General features: G+C 40.4%; 1 protein-coding gene across 1 annotated transcript in view; it reads right to left on the bottom strand.

Moving 5' to 3' along the window:
• Positions 1–20,103, bottom strand: part of pmm2 (phosphomannomutase 2) — a 32,433-nt gene continuing 12,330 nt past the window's right edge. The window contains exons 6-8 of the mRNA XM_059979442.1: positions 6,244–6,319; positions 3,716–3,831; positions 1–1,184 (exon numbers count right to left, since the gene is read on the bottom strand). Coding sequence (XP_059835425.1) covers positions 1,059–1,184; positions 3,716–3,831; positions 6,244–6,319 — 318 coding nt within the window. The 3' untranslated portion in view covers positions 1–1,058. The remainder of the gene's footprint in view (positions 1,185–3,715; positions 3,832–6,243; positions 6,320–20,103) is intronic.

Raw genomic sequence — 20,103 nt, forward strand, 5'->3', positions numbered from 1 at the left:
TGATTTTTTTTTTTGGAAATAAAGGCCCTGAAGTGCATAGAATTACATGTCACAGTTTACAGAATCAAACTTGCAAATTAATTAAATCCATTATAGATTTTTAATTTCAGTCATGACATAAACCAGTGTCACATGATACAACTTTTTAGGTTGAATTTATGACTAGCTGTTTCCATTAAAATTTATATAGTGGAGAAGATATTTTTACATTGTATGGAATGAAAGAGGTTGGTTACAACTGGCAGTTAAAATTGTTTTCCCACACTGGGATACAGTTTTCATTAAATTACTGTTTCACATGAACATGTCTAAAGGTAGAACAGTTGTAAAGTAGCATGTACTACAATTGACAGCCATTCTTACAGCTAGAAACCAATACAAGATTCAGCCTGAAAGAAGATTTTAACCGGTAACTGTAAGGTCCCAAATATCTAATTATGAAACAACAGAACAGTCAGCATCAGTTTAAAAAAATCATGATAAATGACCACTGCATAACAATGATTTGTATGATTGTTGTTGAAGTCTATCAACCAATAGGCATAATCAAAGCTACTACAATAGAATTTCTTGCAGAATACAACATCCTTCCCTGTGACCAGCACACACATGCTAAGCAAATCTAAAAACTAAATTCTGTGTTCAGATACAAGTAACAGTGTTTGTTATTCCTGTTGACACCTTTGGTCTACATTTCCTGATTTGTAATTTAGCTGTTTTTTTTTCCTGTAAAAATAATAAAAGGAAATGTCATTTTGGAAAGGGTGACATAATTCTTTCATCACATTAATTCCCTGCCTACGTTATAATGCAAATAGTTTCTAATTGCTTTTAGTCGGTCAATCCAAATTTAATATCTATGCAAGATTCTATTTTAAAGGTCCATTGAAAGAATCTTCTGTTAACAGTAAGATCTTGTTCCATCAGAATGTAGTGATTTTTTCTTGTGCAGGATCACTGTACAAATAGTTACAAGTGCTAGATATTGTAGATTTAATTCAAGTATTTACTTCACATTGGAAAATGAGTCGTCTTTGGTATTTCAAACATCCACAACTTTATGATTGAGTACTGGCACTTGAGTTGAAAAACAATTCATCACAAATCCTCCTAGTGTCTCCTGGGCACGTCACAGAATGACCAATAGTCCGTGCATCAATGTAGATTTCATAATCGTTCCCTCCCTGCAAATGAAAGGCAACTTGTGATTAGAGAAGAACTGTAACGGATTGTTTTCCAAACAATCCAAATCATAGTTAATCTGTGGAGTTTTTAACGTGAGGATATTAGAATGATTGATGGTAGCTCAATGGAAAGCAAAAAACACTAAAGATTATTAAAATATTCTGAATCCTTTAACGTTGAATAGAATTTGTGCAGGAGTTTAGACTGAAGTGGTGCTTTTGTCAAATTGAAGGGACTTCACCCTAAATATTAACCCTTTCTCTTCATTGCCTTATCTGTGGAATGATCCAGTATTCCCTATTTTGGGGAGGATTGGCAGGAAAAGAAGTTGGTATTGTGGTAGTAATGCGCAAAGTTTTAGCTCTAAGTTGAGAAATATGTTGGTGCTGACCTTCCTTTTAAAAAAATCATGTATTCTCTACAGTATAAGTAAAGTTTCAATGCACACTCTGGAGCTTGGTAAATGCCTTAATAATGTAGGCTTCAAAGGCAGCTTGGACCCATGTCATCTGCACTGGGAGTTTTAAAGGTGGCGGAAGGAATCAGTATTCAGGTAAACTAGACTAACCAACAGTGTCTTAAAGACATTTGTAAAAATGCAGCTTGTGGTTTTGAAATGCTGTGATGAACTAAGGTATCCTGCCTCCATGAATCAACCAGCCATGCTCTGGTCATTGTCCTCTGCCACAGTGAGTGACTCAAGTTCTAAAGGGATAAGCCTTTCAACTGCCAGGATTTATGGACGTCCACACATCTGGGAATCTGGCATGTGACTACGCAAAATGGAGAAAAAGCTTTGAGAATGGTATTAGAAACTGAATCTATGCACTAGGTGCACAGAGATGCCCTGTAGAAGTGACAAATGGAGCATACCATCTCACAAGTACCCAGCAGATTTCCTTGTCCTTACCTCCTGGCCTATCCGTGGAACAGTTAATGGTTTGCACATTACAATGAATACCCCATGGTTTTGAAAAACAGTGGAAGCACATTATCCTCTATTGAGAGAGTGCTTTAGTAGAAAAGGATTTTGGCAGACATTGGCAGCTTGCTGGTATGCTGGGCCTGAGGGCATCTAGCTGATTTATTCCAGTACAGAGCATAATCGGTTTGTGCTAGGAAGTTAATAGAATGACTCTGGCTTTCAGCTGGGTGTTAATATTTACTCTCAATGGTGGCTTTTTGACAAAAATAACCCATTTTTACAAAAATGATTTGTAAAAGCTCTCCACTGAATCAAAAAAACCAGACATGAGCTAAAGCAACAAGCCTGGCTCAAAATTAGACTGCAGTGTTTTGTTGGTGCACTGGAACATCAGTGCCAGTGTCGAGTAAATGCTCCTATTGTCACAAAATTAATCCATAACAGGTGCATGTCACAGGTTGCATATCTAAACACTTGCGTGTAGATTCTGACTGCACTGGTTTAAACTTAGCTCCACTTCAATAACGTACTCCTTAGCGAGCAATCCAATCCAATGTCCCATGTAAAACCCGAAGGAGTTTTGCTTGTTAGCCAGAGTTCTACACTGCCATTAAAGCTCTATAGGCAGAAGGTGGAATGGCATTAAGCAGGAGTGAGGATCCTGCAAATGATACTGCATTAACTACCGCCTCACGGAATGATTATTTGTTAAGGAGTTCATGGTTCTCCAGTCTGAGCATTCACAACTACATAAAACCCTGTGTTTCAAGAAAAGTGTGCTCTGGTGCAAAGCCCTACCCTTCCTGACACTGCAGATTGCTGCCTCAAGAAGGGCTACAAAAATTGTTTTATGAATTTATGACGTAGCTTGTTTTCTCCATTAACCCATACCTTCCCATAGATAATCTGAGGTATGACAAAAAAAAACCAGAAACGGAATCAGCCATTTAAGTAACACTGAAAATGGAAGAAAAGCTAAGCACAATCAATCCACAAACAACAGAAAATCTGCAGATGCTGGAAATCCAACACCCCCCCCCCCCCCCCAGTGGAGGAACACAACAGGCCAGGCAGCAACTATGGAGAACAGCAGAGTCAACATTTTGAACCAAAACCCTACAGCAGGGCTGTTTCAAAGGGATTTGGCCCGAAATGTCGACTACTCTTTTCCATAGATGCTGCCAGGCTCGCTGAGGTCCTCCAGCATTTTGCGTATGCAAGCAAATTAATCTTCAAAATGTTTGAAAACTCATGCTGTCGATTTAGTATTCCCAAGTGACCTTACTGTAACAAGTTAAACTTGGGACTGAACAAGTGGAAGAATGGTGATGGGAGATGGCAAATGAGGTATGGGACTAAAAAGAGGCATGGGAAGCTTAGGAGAAGGGATACTTCGGGGGTTGGGGAAAGAGTATTGAGGGGAAGGGAGCTAAGGTTAGTGTAAGCAGGCATTGGTCTTGGTGTGGTAACAGAATGGAAGTTCTATATCATGTTATATTGCATTGGGCTTCCACTCTAAATGAAGTGATTCCAGCTCCGGTTCCATAAGGTCACTTGAAATTTTAATACATTAATTTTTGCAGTATTGAAACACTCTTAACTCACTGGTGAAGTTTTATCCCCAAAAAAGTGGATGGTCTTTAAGTTATCTTTCTCAAGGATTCCCAGACAGTATCGTTTATCCCAACCGTCCGGAAACACATCAAAGCTGATCTGCCCACCTAGAGAATTGGAAAAAGTAAAACAGGTTTGACATGACACTGCACTTTCAAATGCTGAAATCTCTCGTGCTGATAACTATAAATAACACATGAAATGTTTATTATTATTATTATTGTAATCAAGATTTAGTACTGTCATGTACCCCGTGACGGGTTAAAGAACAGGCAGAAATGGAAAACATTGGAGTCTGTTACTGCTATGAACTAATAGTGTTTATTAGTAACTACGCAATACAGTACTATAAATGCAGATATTTCAAACAGGTTAGCAATGATAAATATATATATACACACACACATACATACGTAAGTGTGGAAATAGGAACAAAACTGGGCTCTTTCAAACCCAGGGGTAAATGGATATAGTCTTATTGATGATGAAGAGAGTTCATTTCAGTTTAGGTAGTTAGTTGAGTAAAGTTGAAGAGAGAGAGGTGAGCTGATACCGTTGATCTTCTCGTTGTCTTCTGAAATCCCCGTTGTCCTCCGTAATCCTGTTGAAGTCACTGACTATGACTATAACATGTACGACTGTTCTTCAGTGATGGAATTATCACCCAGGCGAAGGGTGACACAAATAAAAGACACAAATAATTCCCCACCGGTTGCACCTTTTCACACTGCTAGAGCCACTGATCGATTTCCCCAAATCGATCCTCCAAAAACCCCACCTTCCCGTGGGTGCAACAAAGCTCGTTCAATGTCCAAAACCGTGTGCCTGTCTGTGTAACAGCAGACCGGGTTTTTATCGCCACATGTTGGACACCAGCTGTCCATCAACCTGCTCCACCCTCCTCTCTCTAAGAGTTTTATAAGCAGGAAAGTGGCCTTGTGGAAAGGTAAACAAGCTTGCAGAGAAACCATAACATCAATCTTCTGAGCATTCTTTGCCTCTCTCTCTCTTAATAATAGGGTCTCTCTCCCTCTCTCTCTCTCTCTCCAACAGCTCAAACAGTATCCAAAAGTCAGTCTCATTCTCCCATGAACCCTAGGGGTACATAACAGTACACATCCATCAAGAATCTCCTAGGTAGTTATACAATCAACTGACAAAAGATTTGGTTTGATGCTTAAAATAGGCAAGTGCCGGTCTTGAAACTGGGCAGCTGCTGGTCTTGTGAAGCCATATCTACCCATAGTGAAAATTTTGGAGATCATCCCAACAGTAATTAAGAACAAAATCAGTTAGGTCAAATCAGTCTGCAAGTCCAAACAGGAACTCCTTGTACTTCGTGATTTGATTAAACACGGTCTTCAGTTTTGGTCTCAAAGTCGAAATGAATTTGATTCCTAATAGACTGCATAAAGACATTATGCGTTCCATACAAAATTATATAAAAATAAAGTTTACCTAATTACTGGTGTCTTTAATTGTGTGAGGTGGATTAACAGTATACAAGCTGCTTAAGAATCAGTGGGATAATATTAATATAGGAAATATGGATGCTAAGAACGAGGCTTCAAACCCATATTTCTATATTGTTTTGCAGTAGCACTCTTCTAATGATTCATATTGAAATCACATAATAAACAATCTGCTCTCTTGTTACAAAAACAGCTGCCAGGGGTTGATACTGAGTGTACCCACTTGACACAAGTAGTCCTATAAACTAACCATAGTATTTATACAGATATTGACTGGCTCCTTAACACATGCATAGTTACATACTGTATTGAGATATGACTGTGAGACCAAATATGGAAGGAATATAATGGGCCATATCAAGGTAGATGAAACTGTGCCATGGGAATATGTATCCAATCACAAAAGGTCCATAAAACCTCCATGGCAGGAAACACCTCAGATCAGGACCAAGTAAATAAAAGATGTAAATAAGTGTGAATTGCACTGGATGGCTGAGAACAAAACTTGAATAGACCAGACACTGGAGCTACTATAGCATTAAGGCATAAGCATCATTGAAATACAATTACCAAGAGGGGCATGAATCTCAAACATATGTAGAAACATAGGAGTTCTTAGAACGCCACCACCTTAGAGATGGTCCGAATCTCATCCATCATATATTATCATTGTAAGCAAAAGATATAAAATTCTGAATTTGATTCTTAAGACATTCTGCTCGATTTCTCCTGAACATATTTGTTCTTGATTAAATAAAGGGTCATTACAATTACAGCTTTGGGCTGTCATAAACTTACCCTTATTTGACTGCACACTTGTCCTCAGTGCAATGGTTATCTCAGTAAAGCAAAGCTTAGTAAATTGAAAAATATAGAATAGCTTTATACAACATGTTCTTATTTTATTAAATTACATGATTTTTTCCCCTGACAAGGTGTTGCAGAACAATGATTATTAGTTTCTGTTTTTAATCATATATTTGTCTTAACTATTTTCAAACTCGTTCTGTTCCCACTTTCCTACATAGTAAAGAGAATTATAATTACCTATAGAAAAGGTGAGCCCTTTCCCTGCAAATTCTCTTTGTAAATCAGCCACAAATCTTTCTCTGATCTTTTCTTTCTGTTATGAAACAAAACAAATTTTAAATGCTGAGATGTATCAGTAAGAAATATACAGCTGAACAAAAATAATCTCTGTATACCTTGTACATGTAAATTGGTTACCAAGTTGAGTTTAGGAGTTGGTTTTCATTACTACAAGTTTCCTCAAAACATTAAAAGCAATGGAAAGTTAAAATGTACATTCAAACTGCTAACGTGCAGTTCTTTCAATACAAATTATTCAATTTCCAAGCTATTGGTTTACAAAAGGGCTAAATTAATATTTTACCTTAATAAAAATTCTATTATCTCATCAGATCAGAACAAGTAGAAAATACATGCAGAATCATTAACAATATTGAATGATTTGTGCAGACGATTACTTAGTTTTTTGTGACAAGATGTCATGTGAATTAGACAGTGATTGGTAAATGTTTTTTCAAGAAAGTAATAACCTCGCAGAGGCATCCTATCACTGAAGGTATCTCATCGGTTGCACAAGGAAGACTGTTAGTGAGTGAAAAGTCCTCATCTGAAAAATTACTCAACAACCCAAAACATTGACTTGCACATCATATCTGTTTCTAATATCCTTGCAAATAACAGCTCTGGAACCATGCGTTCAACTTTTTTGAAGCAAACATAACAAAATAGCTAAGATTTGTTGATTGGCAAAGTTGACTCATCTAAATGCAGAGCAAATTCTGTTGTCCCAAGTATGTTGCACAATGTGCCTTCCATATTCGCAGCAATTTCATCTATTTGTCTTTGATCAGAGTTGTCACTGAGCAGAATCACTTTAAATATTTGCTCTCATGACTTATGCAAAACCATACTCAGAACCTCGCTTTCTGCTGGCAGAATCAGTTCTTCTCAAACTGTATGGGGCTGTCCAGATTTAGCAATGAGCAATGAAATGTTGTATGCTTTGTTGAGAAGTGCTGGCAAACATATTTTGAAATGTTTTCCATTTGTGCAAGTTTTCACAAAGTGACTGAAAATAAGCCAAGTTCTTGTTTGCGTTATTCTCTTCAAATGTCAAGCAGCCTGGGTGGTTTCATTGTCTCATTTAAAAAAGCTTTTACACACACCAGACAACATTGGCTGCTCGGTGCTGGTATAAATCCATATTTCAGATACCATACACTAAACTGTCTGCACTTGTTTTCCATTTGGTCTGATTCTGCCATTTCATTATGGATTAACTGCCATGGTCAAATGCCTACTGTTCAAGTCCAACCTGAAGTGTTGATATCAATAAAGGGGAAAGTTTAGGACAACACCATAGCTCAGGCAAAACCTGACTCTTTGCCTAAAGGTACATAAAGTGGGGCAGCAATGTCTCAGTTAGGCCGTGGGCTGGAGGAATGCAGTTAAGGCCGTTTAGAAGGGGAGATCCTGAACTTACCTCCTTTGAACGCTGTACCCTAATTCACAGAAAACTAGTCACTGTGTGAGTAGAGTTTCAGAATTGTACTACAGTAGTTGAACAGCAATAATGTGCAAGCTGGGCTTGGAAATAACACAATTTCTTCAGTCCAGATTTCTCACAATAAGCCAAATACAGAAGCATCACATTGCTTTATTGCTTTTCAACAACCATAATGCGCTTCAAGCTAAGTCTAAGAGAATGGTGGATTAGCAAAAGATGAGGTGATTACGTGATCATTGCAATCAACTATGAGGCATTGAGAATCAAATACTTATAACTAATTCATTTCTTAAATTAAACTTGTAATCTCTCAGCTGCCCCCCCCCTTGCTACCAAGTGCCTCCTTTATCTTTATCACCCTCTTTGAAAGTCCACCATCCCCAGAGGGGTGATTTCACCCACTTTGGGAACCACTGAGTTAGATAAAAAACAAGGAAAAGTTGAAGACAATAAAAAAAACAGGCAATGGTCTGGATTGACGTTAAAAGCACAGTCAGCTCCACAGACTAAGAGATTGCATATGCAAGAATCAAATGTTAAGGCAATGGGAGTTGTATTAATTAGCTTGCATTAAACCAGGCAACAGGCCAAGTTATTTGCACCACTGTGACTTGGCAGACCAGCTGGATGCTGTCACTTAGCATCTCAAACATGGTGTGTGTATAATAGATTTGGGGAAGTGTATAGCAGCATATTTGTTTTTGAGCTTGTTTGTGTGTTTAAAGAATAAGTTTGAAACTTTGAGGTAACAGATTGTTATATGGAAAGGAATAAAACAGGTATTGAGCTCAGCAGCATTTAAGTGGAAGACTGTAGAGTGCATGGTCTGTGGTTTTAAGTATGTAATATTTAATTTTTATCCTTCCTTCATACTTTGCTTAGTATGGGAATTAGTGTGGAAAATTTTGAGGGAGAGGTTATAACCTAGAAAATCTGTTGGGTTGATACCTATTGAGGTCAGATGTCAGGTTGAGAATCTTGATGATACAAGACAGGCCGTGACCCTGGGAACTACTCTTCAACCCGGGGAGAAACCGAGCATTTTGTCTGAGCTGCCTTCACTTAAAGTTGCTCGTAGGAATTTAGCATTCTGGCACAAACTCCGAGGAAACGATTTTGCTGATGACACCACTGTTGTGGGATGTATCAAAAGGGTTGACTCAGCATACAGGAGGGAGATTGAAAACATGGCAGAGTGGTGTAATAACAACCACCTCTCACTCAATGTCAATAAGACCAAGGAACTGACTGTAGACTTCAGGAGAGGGAAACCAGGCATCCATGAGTCAGTAATCATCAGAGGATCAAAGGTGGAGAGGGTCAGTAACTTTAAATTCCTGTGTGTCACTATCTCAGAGGACCTGTCCTGGATCCATCTTATAAATATTATTGCGAGAAAAGCTTTTCAGGAGGCTGTGGGGATTCAGCATGTCATTGAAAACCTTGGCAACTTCTATAGATCTGTGGTGGAAAGTGTACTGTCTGGTTGTATTAAGGCCTTTTATAGGAACACCAATGCCTTTAGGCAGAAAATTATACAAGAGACAGTGGATTCAGCCCTGTACATCAGGGGTAAAGCCCTCCCAACCATTGAGCACATCTATATGAAAGTTGCTGCAGAAAAGCAGTATCCATCATCAAAGGTCCTCACCACCCAGGCCATGCTCTTTTCTCATTGCTGCCATCAGGTAGACGGTAGAAGTGTCACAGGACTCACACTACCAGGTTCCAGAACAGTTATTACCTCTCAACCATCAGGCCCTCGAACAAAAACATACAGCTACACTCATTTGTCTCTTATATTGTTATTTCATGCTCGTTATTTATTGCTATTTATTTATATCTGCATTTGCACAGTTTACAGTTTATAGTTCCTGATATCTACAGGTTCAGTAGCTATTCTATAGATTTGCTAAGTATACTGCAGAAAAAGAACCTCAGGGTTGTATGCAGTGACATGTATGTGCTTGGATGATAAATTTTACTTGGAATTTAATGGCTGAAATTGACTAGATGCACCTAAAAGATACACTCATATTGGTAAAAGCAAAATGCCTGAGGAACATCTGGGATGTTTTGGCCCAAGCTGTGCAGAATGATACATAGGCAACTACTGGCAATGCCAATTAAGAAGAAAAATGGGCCTACCATTGATTATGCAGACCGTAATAATCAAGGATAAGAGGAGTATTTATGGTTGATGATCCAGGGAGAGATGACTTAATTTTCTTGAAAATGCTGAAGGAAGGCCTGAGCTCAGCACACTAAGAAGTTTTAGATTTGGGAGAGTGGTGGGATCGACTTACTCTGCGATAGTGTCATGGGCTGGAGGGATAGATCAGAGGAGGGAGAAAAGAAGTTGTGAAGTGGCTGTACTGTAGCTGCTGCAATGTCACGGAGGACTTGCTTTGTGTGCCAGCAACCAGGGCACCTGCCAAGGGACTGACAGAATAGATGCAGAAGGGCAAAGGAGACAGTTTGTTTCAGCTGTGGCTTCTCACACCATGGTTGGAGTCAGTGTCCTAATAAGGGAAGAAGGTATGAGAGTCGCTCACCAAAACTAGCAGAAACCGTACCAACGCCCTCCGTCTCATTTGACTGCTGACCAAATCATAGAGTTGGTAGGGACAACATCCAGGTCAGACTAATAGCTGGTAGTAGCCTCCACTGCAAGTAGTGCGGATGTACACAAAGGGTTTATCAGGATACATGGTTGTCAATGTCAATAACTAATCTACCCTTACCCATGATTGGAGAGGCGATATACAGTACCAGTGCAGGAAGTGAAACAACTGCTGGCAGGATAAGAGATCAAGGGAGTGCAGCTTCCTGCTGATTTTTTGGGTGTGCCTGAACAGTGAGGGTCCTGTCCAAGGGATAGGTACACTGAGTAAGGTAGGTGCGATTATAGATTTGGAAAAGGGAGGAATAACACGGACAAGACAGGGAGAGCAAACATTGCAAAACAACAGCAACATATTGCTGATCAGAGAGAGCAAAGATAGTCCTCCCAAGGGTGACCAAGTCATGGAATGGAAGCAGCTTGACAAGACAGGTTTCACTCCCAGGTGGATAGGACTGCAGGTTGTGCTCGGAACAAATGACATCTGTGTTTGTGTACAGACCCAATGAGACAGCCAGCGGAAAAACTGGACTCAGGTTAAACAGTACAACTTTCCTTGTCACCCACACAGACAGAACAAAGGATAAACACAAAGTACACGGCAGATGCTGTGGTCAAATCAACACGTACAAACAATTCCTTCCCTCTCCCTTCCCCCACCCCACTTTTTCTCTGCCTCCTCTTCTAGCTGCCTATCACTTCTCTCATGATTCTGCCGCCTTCTACTACCCATAGCGCTTTCCCCTTACATTCCTTCTTCACCTCTCCTGCCTATCCCCTCCCTGCTCCTCCTCCCCCCCACCTTCTTTATAGGGCCCCTACCCTCTCCTTCTTCAGTCCTGATGAAGGGTCTCGGCCCGAAACGTTGACTGCTCATTTCAATGGATGCTGCCCGACCTGCTGAGTTCATCCAGCTTGTTTAGAACAAGGGATCAAGTCCACTCACTAAAAAATGTCATTACACAGAATGTAAGTGAACACCAGTCCTATGTCACATCTGACCACACCCGATGGAAGTAGATCACAGATGAAAGAGAATGGAAATGCAAATGAAGACACAACTTATCAGTGAACTTTAAAATATACTGGCAACTATACGTTGCAATGAAGGCCTGTGCTTGGTGCTAGATAATTAGTTGTAAAGATCAGAATAGAAAGATATTGGGGAAAATGGATAGGAAAGGATCTGAGTTAAGCCTGAGATATCAAGTTTCACAACATCGATAGCAAGGCATTCCAAGAAAAAGAGAAGAAATCATAGACAGGGTTGGACGGCAGCCACCCCAGCTGAATGGGGAGTGAACAGATATGCAGGGCCCTTTCACTGGTTGGGCCAGTGGTCAAGGGACAGCCCAGGAGGGGGTGCCACAGAGGCGAAGTCTTTGAGCTATTCGACTAGAGACCCCAAACCCTCCTGTATATTGACCCAAAAGACCGGTTGTCAAGATCATTCAGAAGGTCAAAGGGAATGGTGATGACATGGCAAGGATTAGAGCTGGGATCAGAGCGGTGAAGAGAGTTGGTGGTGTCAGAGGAGAGGGGAGGGTTGGAGTGCTCAGGGAAGGTGGAGTGGGAAGAAGATGGAGGCTCCAATAACCCAAGAGGTGACGGTGGAGCTAGACAGACATGGGGTTGGGAAGTGGTGGTGGGGTAAGGGTTGTATTAATTCGATTGCCTCAAACCAGGCAACATGGCTAAGTTATTTGCACCATTGTGACTTGACTGGAAGCTGGCAGACCAGATGGATGTTGTCACTGCACATCAAACATGGTCACAAGTAAAAGCAGTCAAGAGTTTCTGTGTACATACCATATTTGTATACTCGGAGACTGCCCTGACAACATTAATTTATAGGTATGTATTTGGCTCTATTGTCAAAAGGTTTTGGAATATTTGTGCTAATTAGTTTCTCCCAAAGGTATTTGGACCCTCATTGGTGTCTTATCTATTACAGTATGCTTCCAATATGTATCTCAAAGGAACTATTTGGCAACCCAAAGTACTGAAGTAAACATTGTGATTGTAACTATTGAAATTATATTGAATAATCTACTCTTACATTTGTTCTTGAAGGTATAAAAACGTGATGCATCTTTGGCTTTGTGAGCCTCTACTGAATGTGCTTCCACAATGATGCCTGTTTGTTGGGTTGAACAAAAACCTCTATCAGCTCCAGCTTCAGTGTCACTCCGGTGAACTCGTTCAGTCACAACGGGTCCTCTTATGCAAACTATTAACCATTTTTTCTTAATAATTAGCACCGTAGCACTGATCCCCAAGTAGCCCCATTAGTTACAATCTCCTAATCAAAAAGAAACAATACATTGCTACAAAGTCTCAACAGATCACTTATTGCTGAAAAATGTTTGAAAACAAAATCACAGATTTACTTACATTTCCACATTACTCCTTTTTTGGCTGAAATTGCATTCTATAAATTTTCAGTGTAAATGTTTAATTTGCTTTAGCTTGTATTATCTCAAGCCTGTAATATTGACACTTTGGGAGAATGTGCTGTTTGCCACACTTGGCATAGTTAGAAGTTGAGGGCCATTTGCATAATAGAACCAAGCCTACTGTAATTGTGCTTTAATAATAAACTCATCTAGATCTGATTAAGAAAATATACCAGTTTGTTTTTTATGATAAAGGAGAAAAGGCCAATGCATTATTAGCTATCCTTGCCACACACCTGGAGAATACAGATAATCAGTTCAGGTGCTGCCTGAAAGACAGTGACATTACAAAGCACACAAAGCAAGTTGATTGTAACACCAGCTCTTAAATTATGAGTTCCTATCCTCTTAATTTCTAAAGTTGAAGGGTGATACAAGGTATTGGATTCAATACGGTAAGTCTCTAAAGGAAATCTGCAGAGACTGGCCATTTTAAGGATGAAACACAGAGGCATGTCTCTCTAAACTCAAGAACATTATGCATGTTGGTTGTTAGAAATTTGAGAATGAACAATAAAGATTTCTGTTAGGTGAGGTACTAGATTTAGCTCTGTTCCTATGTAATTCAGGTTTCTGATGACTGTAAACTAATGTAGTTGCTAACACAGCAAGTCTTTCAGAAACAATAACAGTAGTTTTTATTGTAGTTTTCAGAACTTAAGGTCCAGTTTCAAGAATGGCTCCAAAATAATCAGGAGAAACATTCACTAAATAAAAAAATCAAAATTTTTGTAGACTTGAGACTCAACAATTTTACTTTTAGGAGAGACAACTGTTTGAAATGAACTGACCAACAGCCAGTTACCTATTTACAATAATAATAATTCTATCACACATAACTGTAGTTAGTGCTGTACCCCAAGTGATAATTTTTGATGTTCAGTTACTTACTATTTATATTACCAGAATGAATGACCTACAGCTTATATGGAAAGTGAGCAGGAGATAGATAGGAGCTACAGGGAGTTAGTCACCCCGAGGCAGCAGGAGTTAGATGAGTGGGTGACCGTTAGGGAAGGGACGGGAAGAACGCAGATTGTAAAGACCACCCTGTGGCCAACCCCCTCAGTAATTGTTAGCTCGTTTAGGATGCTGTTGAGGGGGTGGGGTGTGTGGGTGACCTGACAAAGGATGAACATGGCAATTGGGTCTCTGGCATTGCGTCTGGCTCTGTGGTACAGAAGGGTGAAAAGATGAGGAGGAATACAGTAATCATAAGGGATTCCATAGTGAGGGGAACAGACAGGAGGTTTGGTCAACATGATGGAGATAGCCGCATAGTGTGTTGCCTCCCAGGTGCCAAGGTACAGGATATCTTGGATCAGGTGCAGAATATTCTGAAGGGAGAGGGTGAACAGCCAGAAGTCTTGGTACACATTAGTACCACTGACATCGGTAGAAAAAGGGAGGGGATCCTGAAGAGAGAATTCAGGGAGTTGGGTAGGAAGCTGAAAAGCAGGACCTCCAGGGTAGTAATCTCAGGATTGCTGCCTGTGCTACGTGCTAACGAGCACAAGAATAGCACGATAAGGCATATTAATGCGTGGCTCAGAGACTAGTGTAGGGGGCAGAACTTTGGGTTTCTGGATCACTGAGGCCTCTTTTGGGGGGAGTTACAACCTGTACAAAGAGGACAGGTTACACCTAAACCCAAAGGAGTCCAATATCCTAGCAGGCAGGTTTAATAGAGCTGTTGAAGGGGGAAACAGAAATAAATCAAATATCGAGTGCAACAGAAACGATAGCAAGGACAAGCAGGAGATTAGGCATAATCACAGCCAGTGGGATGATCTACAGGGCGTGGTGCAGTTAAAACAGAATGCAACAAATACTGGACTGAAAGTGTTATATTTAAATGCACGTAGCATAAGAAATAAAATGGACAATCTTGAAATTCAGCTACAGATTGACAAGTGTGACGTCGTGGCCATCTCTGAAATTTGGCTAAAGGATGGCTGCCATTTGGAGTTGAACATCCAAGGATATATGGTGTATCAGAAAGATAGATTAGTTGGCAGAGAGGGCGGTGTGGCCCTGTGTATAAGAAATAATATTAAATCATTAGAAAGGGATGACATAGGATTGGAAGGTGTAGAGTCTCTATGGGTTGAGTTAAGAAATGGCAAAGGTAAAAGGACCCTAATGGCAGTTGTATACAGGCCTCCAAACAGTAGTTGGCATGTGGATTACAAATTACAGCAGGAGATAGAAAAGGCATGTCCAAAGTGCAGTCATGATAATCGTTGGGGATTCTAACATGAAAGTGGATTAAGGAAATCAGGCCAGTACTGGACCTCAAGATAGAGAATTTGTAGTGTCCAAGGAGATGCAGTAGATGTGGTGTACTTGGATTTTCAGAAGGCCTTTGACAAGGTGCTGCACATGAGGCTGCTTAGCAAGATAAGAGCCCATGGAATTACAGGGAAGTTACTGGAGTGCGTGGAGCATTGGCTGATTGGTAGAAAACAGAGAGTGGGAATAAAGGGATCCTATTCTGGCAGACTGCCAGTTACCAGTGGAGTTCCACAGGGGTCAGTGTTGGGACCGCTGCTTTTTATGATGTATGTCAATGATTTGCACTATGGGATTAGTAGATTTGTGGTTAAATTTGCCAATGATACAAAGATAGGTAGAGGAGTGGGTAGTGTTAAGGAAACAGAGAGCCTGCAGAGCGACTTAGATAGTTTAGGAGAATGAGCAAAGAAATACAACGTTGGAAAGTGTATGGTCATGCACTTTGGTGGAAGAAATTAACAGGCAGACTACACGGGGAGAGAATTCAAAATGCAGCAAAGGGACTTGGAAGTTCTTGTGTAGGATACCCTAACGGTTAACCTCCAGGTTGAGTCGGTGGTGCAGAAGATGAATGCAATGTTGCCGTTCATTTCTAGAGGTATAGAATATAAGAGCAGGGATGTGATGAAGAGGCTCTATAAGGCACTCGTGAGACCACACTTGGAGTATTGTGTGCAGTTTTGGACTCCTTATTTTAGGAAGGATATACTGGCATTGGAGATGGTTCAGAGGAGATTCACAAGAATGATTCCAAGAACAAAAGGGTTACCATATGAGGAACATCTGGCAGCTCTTGAGCTGTATTCCCTGGAGTTCAGGAGAAGGGGGGGGGGGGGGGAGGGGAAAACCTCATTGAAACATTCCGAATGTTAAAAGGCCTGTTCAGATTAGATATGACAAGGTTATTGCCCATGGTAGGGGAGCCCAGGACAAGAGAGCACCACTTCAGGATTGAAGGACATCGACTTAGAACAGAGATGTGGAGAAATTACTTTAGTCAGAGGGTGGTAAATCTGTGGAATTTGATGCCACGAGCAGCTGTGGCGGCCAAGTCATTGATAGAGGTAGATTGGTTCTTGATTAGCCAGGACATCAAAGGGTATGGGGAGAAGGCAGGGGAGTGGAGATGACTAGAAGAAATAGAACAGCCCATGATTGAATGGCGGAGCAGACTCGATGGGCCAAATGGCCTACTTCTGCTCCTGCATCTTGTGAAGTTGGAAATAAACAGTTCTGTTGCTCGTAAGGCAATATTTTGAATATTATGCAGCTTTGGTCCCCTTACACATGGAAGATAACATTGGGTGCAATCAAGAGAGGTTAACAAGCTAGGTCTGTTTTTGGAGTTTAGTAGACTAATGGGTGATGCTGCTGCAATCCTTGATACAGAGTAGATGTCAAGGGATTTTCATTCATGGAAGAGTCTTGAACAAGGGGACTTTGTCTCATTATTTTGAAACTGTCATTTAAAATAGCTTACAGAAATTTCTTCTTGCAGAAGATGTCGAATCTCTGGAATAATGAACTCTGAAAGCTAGCTCATTAGAAGTAATTTAGGTGGAGGAAGATAAATATTTGAAAGATTGGGAATTGAGAGGCTGTGGAGATCAGACACAGGTCTGAGGCCTGGGGTAGATTAGTTGTCATCATTTTGAATGGCATGGCAGAACGGAGGGTCTGGATAGCCCACTACAATTTCCATTTTCATATGTTTAATGTCAGGTCATGCTGAGAAAATTCAGTTATAGAAAACATGCAGGACTTTTTAAAAATTAAAATCTGCATGAAAAATGTAAACTATTTACGGTACTACAGCACCACCATGTGACAAAATTTAGAGACTTCAATGAAAGCTAGGCTGATTTTATATTAGTCACTAAGGTGATTGCAGACTAGAAGACTTCCCCTCTTGTTTCTATACCATATAACTTTCCTTAGCTCATCTAACCAGGAAGACTCAATGGTTCTTCTTTAACTAAGTGTTCAACTTAACACTTATCTGCTCCCCAACAGGAATACCTCCCACCTCCGATATATATCACTTGAGGATATTTACTTTTTAAAAAAAAAACACACACACCACTTTATATTATATAATAATTTATCAGGCACTTTGTTTATACGATGAGAGGTCTCACTAACAGTTTTGAGATAAAGCTCCTCTCCGCTCCTCCAGGGACAATAAGCAGAACTACAAACATCATTTAGGTGTGATATGATCAATTCAAATATAATTTGGGCAAGCCGATCCTCAACCTGTAGACAATATACCTTCCCCTAACTTAGCTTCATCTACCACCTGCCAGCTTGTACTCCTTTCCCTCCACCCTACCTTCTTTATCCTGGCTTCTTCCCACTTCCTTTCCATTCATGAAGAAGCATCTTGGCCGGAAATGTTGACCGTTTATTCCTGCCTGACCTGTGGATGGGCTACAGCAGCAGAAGACCAGGAACATAAACTCAATGGAGGTACCTAATAAAGCAACCACTGAGTGTAAATGTACATTATATAGCACTTATTTGAATTATATTTCTAACTATGTCACTGCTCTCTACATTGGAAGAAAATGAATCAGTGACATGGAAATCCAGAGCAAGAGGATGTATACAGTAATACAACACAGTAATAGGTCCTCCGATCCATCTGGTCCACACTGACCATTGCATCCTCCCTGATGCACCCAGTTGCCTGTGTTCAGCCCATAACCCTCTAAGCCCCTCCCCCTATTTATCTAACCAAATCCCTTTTAAATGTTGCAACTGTACCCACATTGACCACATTCAAGGTATTCACTACCTTCTGTGCAAAAAGATGCCTCTCAGGACTCTCCTAAATCTCTCCACTCTTACCTTGTTGCTCTGCTCTTTAGTTTAGGACTCCCCAGCCGATCATGAACATTATTTATACCTCTCCTGGTTTTGTAAATTTTTGTGAGGTCATCCCTCATTATCCTCAGCTCAAGGAAATAAAGATCCAGTGTGGCCAACCTCTCCCTATAACTTAGGCCCTCTAGTCTAGATAGCATCCTTGCAAATCTCTCTTCTGCACTCTTTCCCGCATGACAATATCTTTCTTCTGATATGGTGATCAAAACTACACAATACTCCAAGTATGGCCTCATGACATCTCATTGAACTTCAATACAATTTCCTACTCCTAAACTTGGTGCCCTGACTGAAGGTCAAAATGTTAAGCACCTTTTTCACCACCCAGTTAATTGTGCAGCTATTTTAAGCGAACTGTGCACTTGTACTCTCAGATCCCTGTGTTCCACAACACCCATCAGTGCCTGCCATTCACTGTATTGGTCCCACCCTGGTTTTAATGTCCAAAATGCATCACCTCACAGTTGAAATCCATTTGTCATTCCATAGCCCATCTCGCTAAATGACCAAGATCTCTTTGCAATTCTTTGTAACCTGCTTCACTATCAACAACACTGCCAATTTATTATCATCAGCAAACTTGCTAATCAAGCCATATACATTCATATCCAAATCATTTACATAAATAACGAATAACAGAGGTCCCAGCATTGACTCTGGAGCACTCCACTAGTCACAGGCCTCAAGTTGGAGAATTGACCATCAGACATCATCTTCTGCCTCCCAGCATGGAACCAATTCAGAATTCACTTTGCTAGCTCCCCAGTATCCTAAGCAATCAGATCAAACTGCCATGCAGGATCTTGTCAAAGGCCTTTCTAGTCAACACAGAAAGCATCCACTGCCTTATTGTCACCTATTCTGTTAGTTACTTCCTCAAAAAAATCCAAAACATTTAATCAGACATCATCTTCCATGCTCAAAACCGTGCTAACCATTCCCGACCAGGCCTCGTCTGTCCAAGCAATGGCTGATTTGTCCCTTAGAATTCCTTCTAGTAACTTTCCTATGATTGAAGCCAGGCTCACCGGCTCATAGTTCCACACCCAGTTCTTGGTTCACTTCATGAACAATGGAACTCTTCAATCCTCTGAAATTTTATACAGGTCGACCAACTCGAATCTGGCAATCAGTAATCCAGTTCCACCGCTGGCTCATTTTCTACAGCCTAACTTCAAATGTCCTGCATTGCCGCGCCAACACTGATTTGGTGGCACCATTTGCAGAATCAGCTGCTGGCACTGTCTTTAAAAGAAGCAAATGATTCCTGTGTATTCGGCATTTATTTTTATAATCTGTGCTTATCCAGCCCCAGTCATGTCTTCATTGAATAAAGGAAGTGTTTCTCACGGCATAAAGCGCAAAGGTAAGGTGGTATTTCTGAAAAAAAAACTTGACAGTGGTGTCTCTGTGAAAAGCATATGTGATTTGTGTAATATTAATTCTTCTACAGTTTATAATATAAAGAAACAAAAAAAACTGCTCCAGTTCTTTGCTGACAACAAATTAGAAAATAAATTGATGTTTACAACTAGGTAAGTTCTCATAAAGTGGTTTAAACTCTGAAGGTGTACACTATCAGGACAGATGGTGAAGAAAAAAGCGAAATTATGAATTAGGACTCGATTATGCGTGTAATTACAGTGAAGGGTGGCTTCAGCATTTCAAGCAGGGACATGGCATAAAATTTTGTGCAGTGCATGTTGAAACACAGTCAGCAGACAAGGGAGCAGCTGCTGAGTTTGTTGATGACTTTGTTCAGTTGGTTTCTGGTGAAGATTTAAGTCACATGCAGGCCAACAATGTGGGAGAATCCACCTTATATTGGTTTTGTACTCCAAGACGAACTCTGATTAGAGGATGCAGAATCACCAACAGGTTACAAAGCATCAAAAGATTATGTCACTGTGTTGGGCTTCTCCAACGCTGCAGGAACCCACAGGTGTAAGTTGTTAGTCATTGGTGAATATGAACCAGAGCTTTAAAAAGGTATGAAGCAGTTTCCAGTAATATTCTATGCCAACAAAAAAAAAAGATGGATTATAACTGACACTACCTTGATAATCTATCTGCCATTCCTCTGCCCATTTCTGTAACTGATCCATATCCAG

Source organism: Hypanus sabinus, chromosome 9 (genome assembly GCF_030144855.1).
Source record: "Hypanus sabinus isolate sHypSab1 chromosome 9, sHypSab1.hap1, whole genome shotgun sequence".
Taxonomy (NCBI): domain Eukaryota; kingdom Metazoa; phylum Chordata; class Chondrichthyes; order Myliobatiformes; family Dasyatidae; genus Hypanus; species Hypanus sabinus.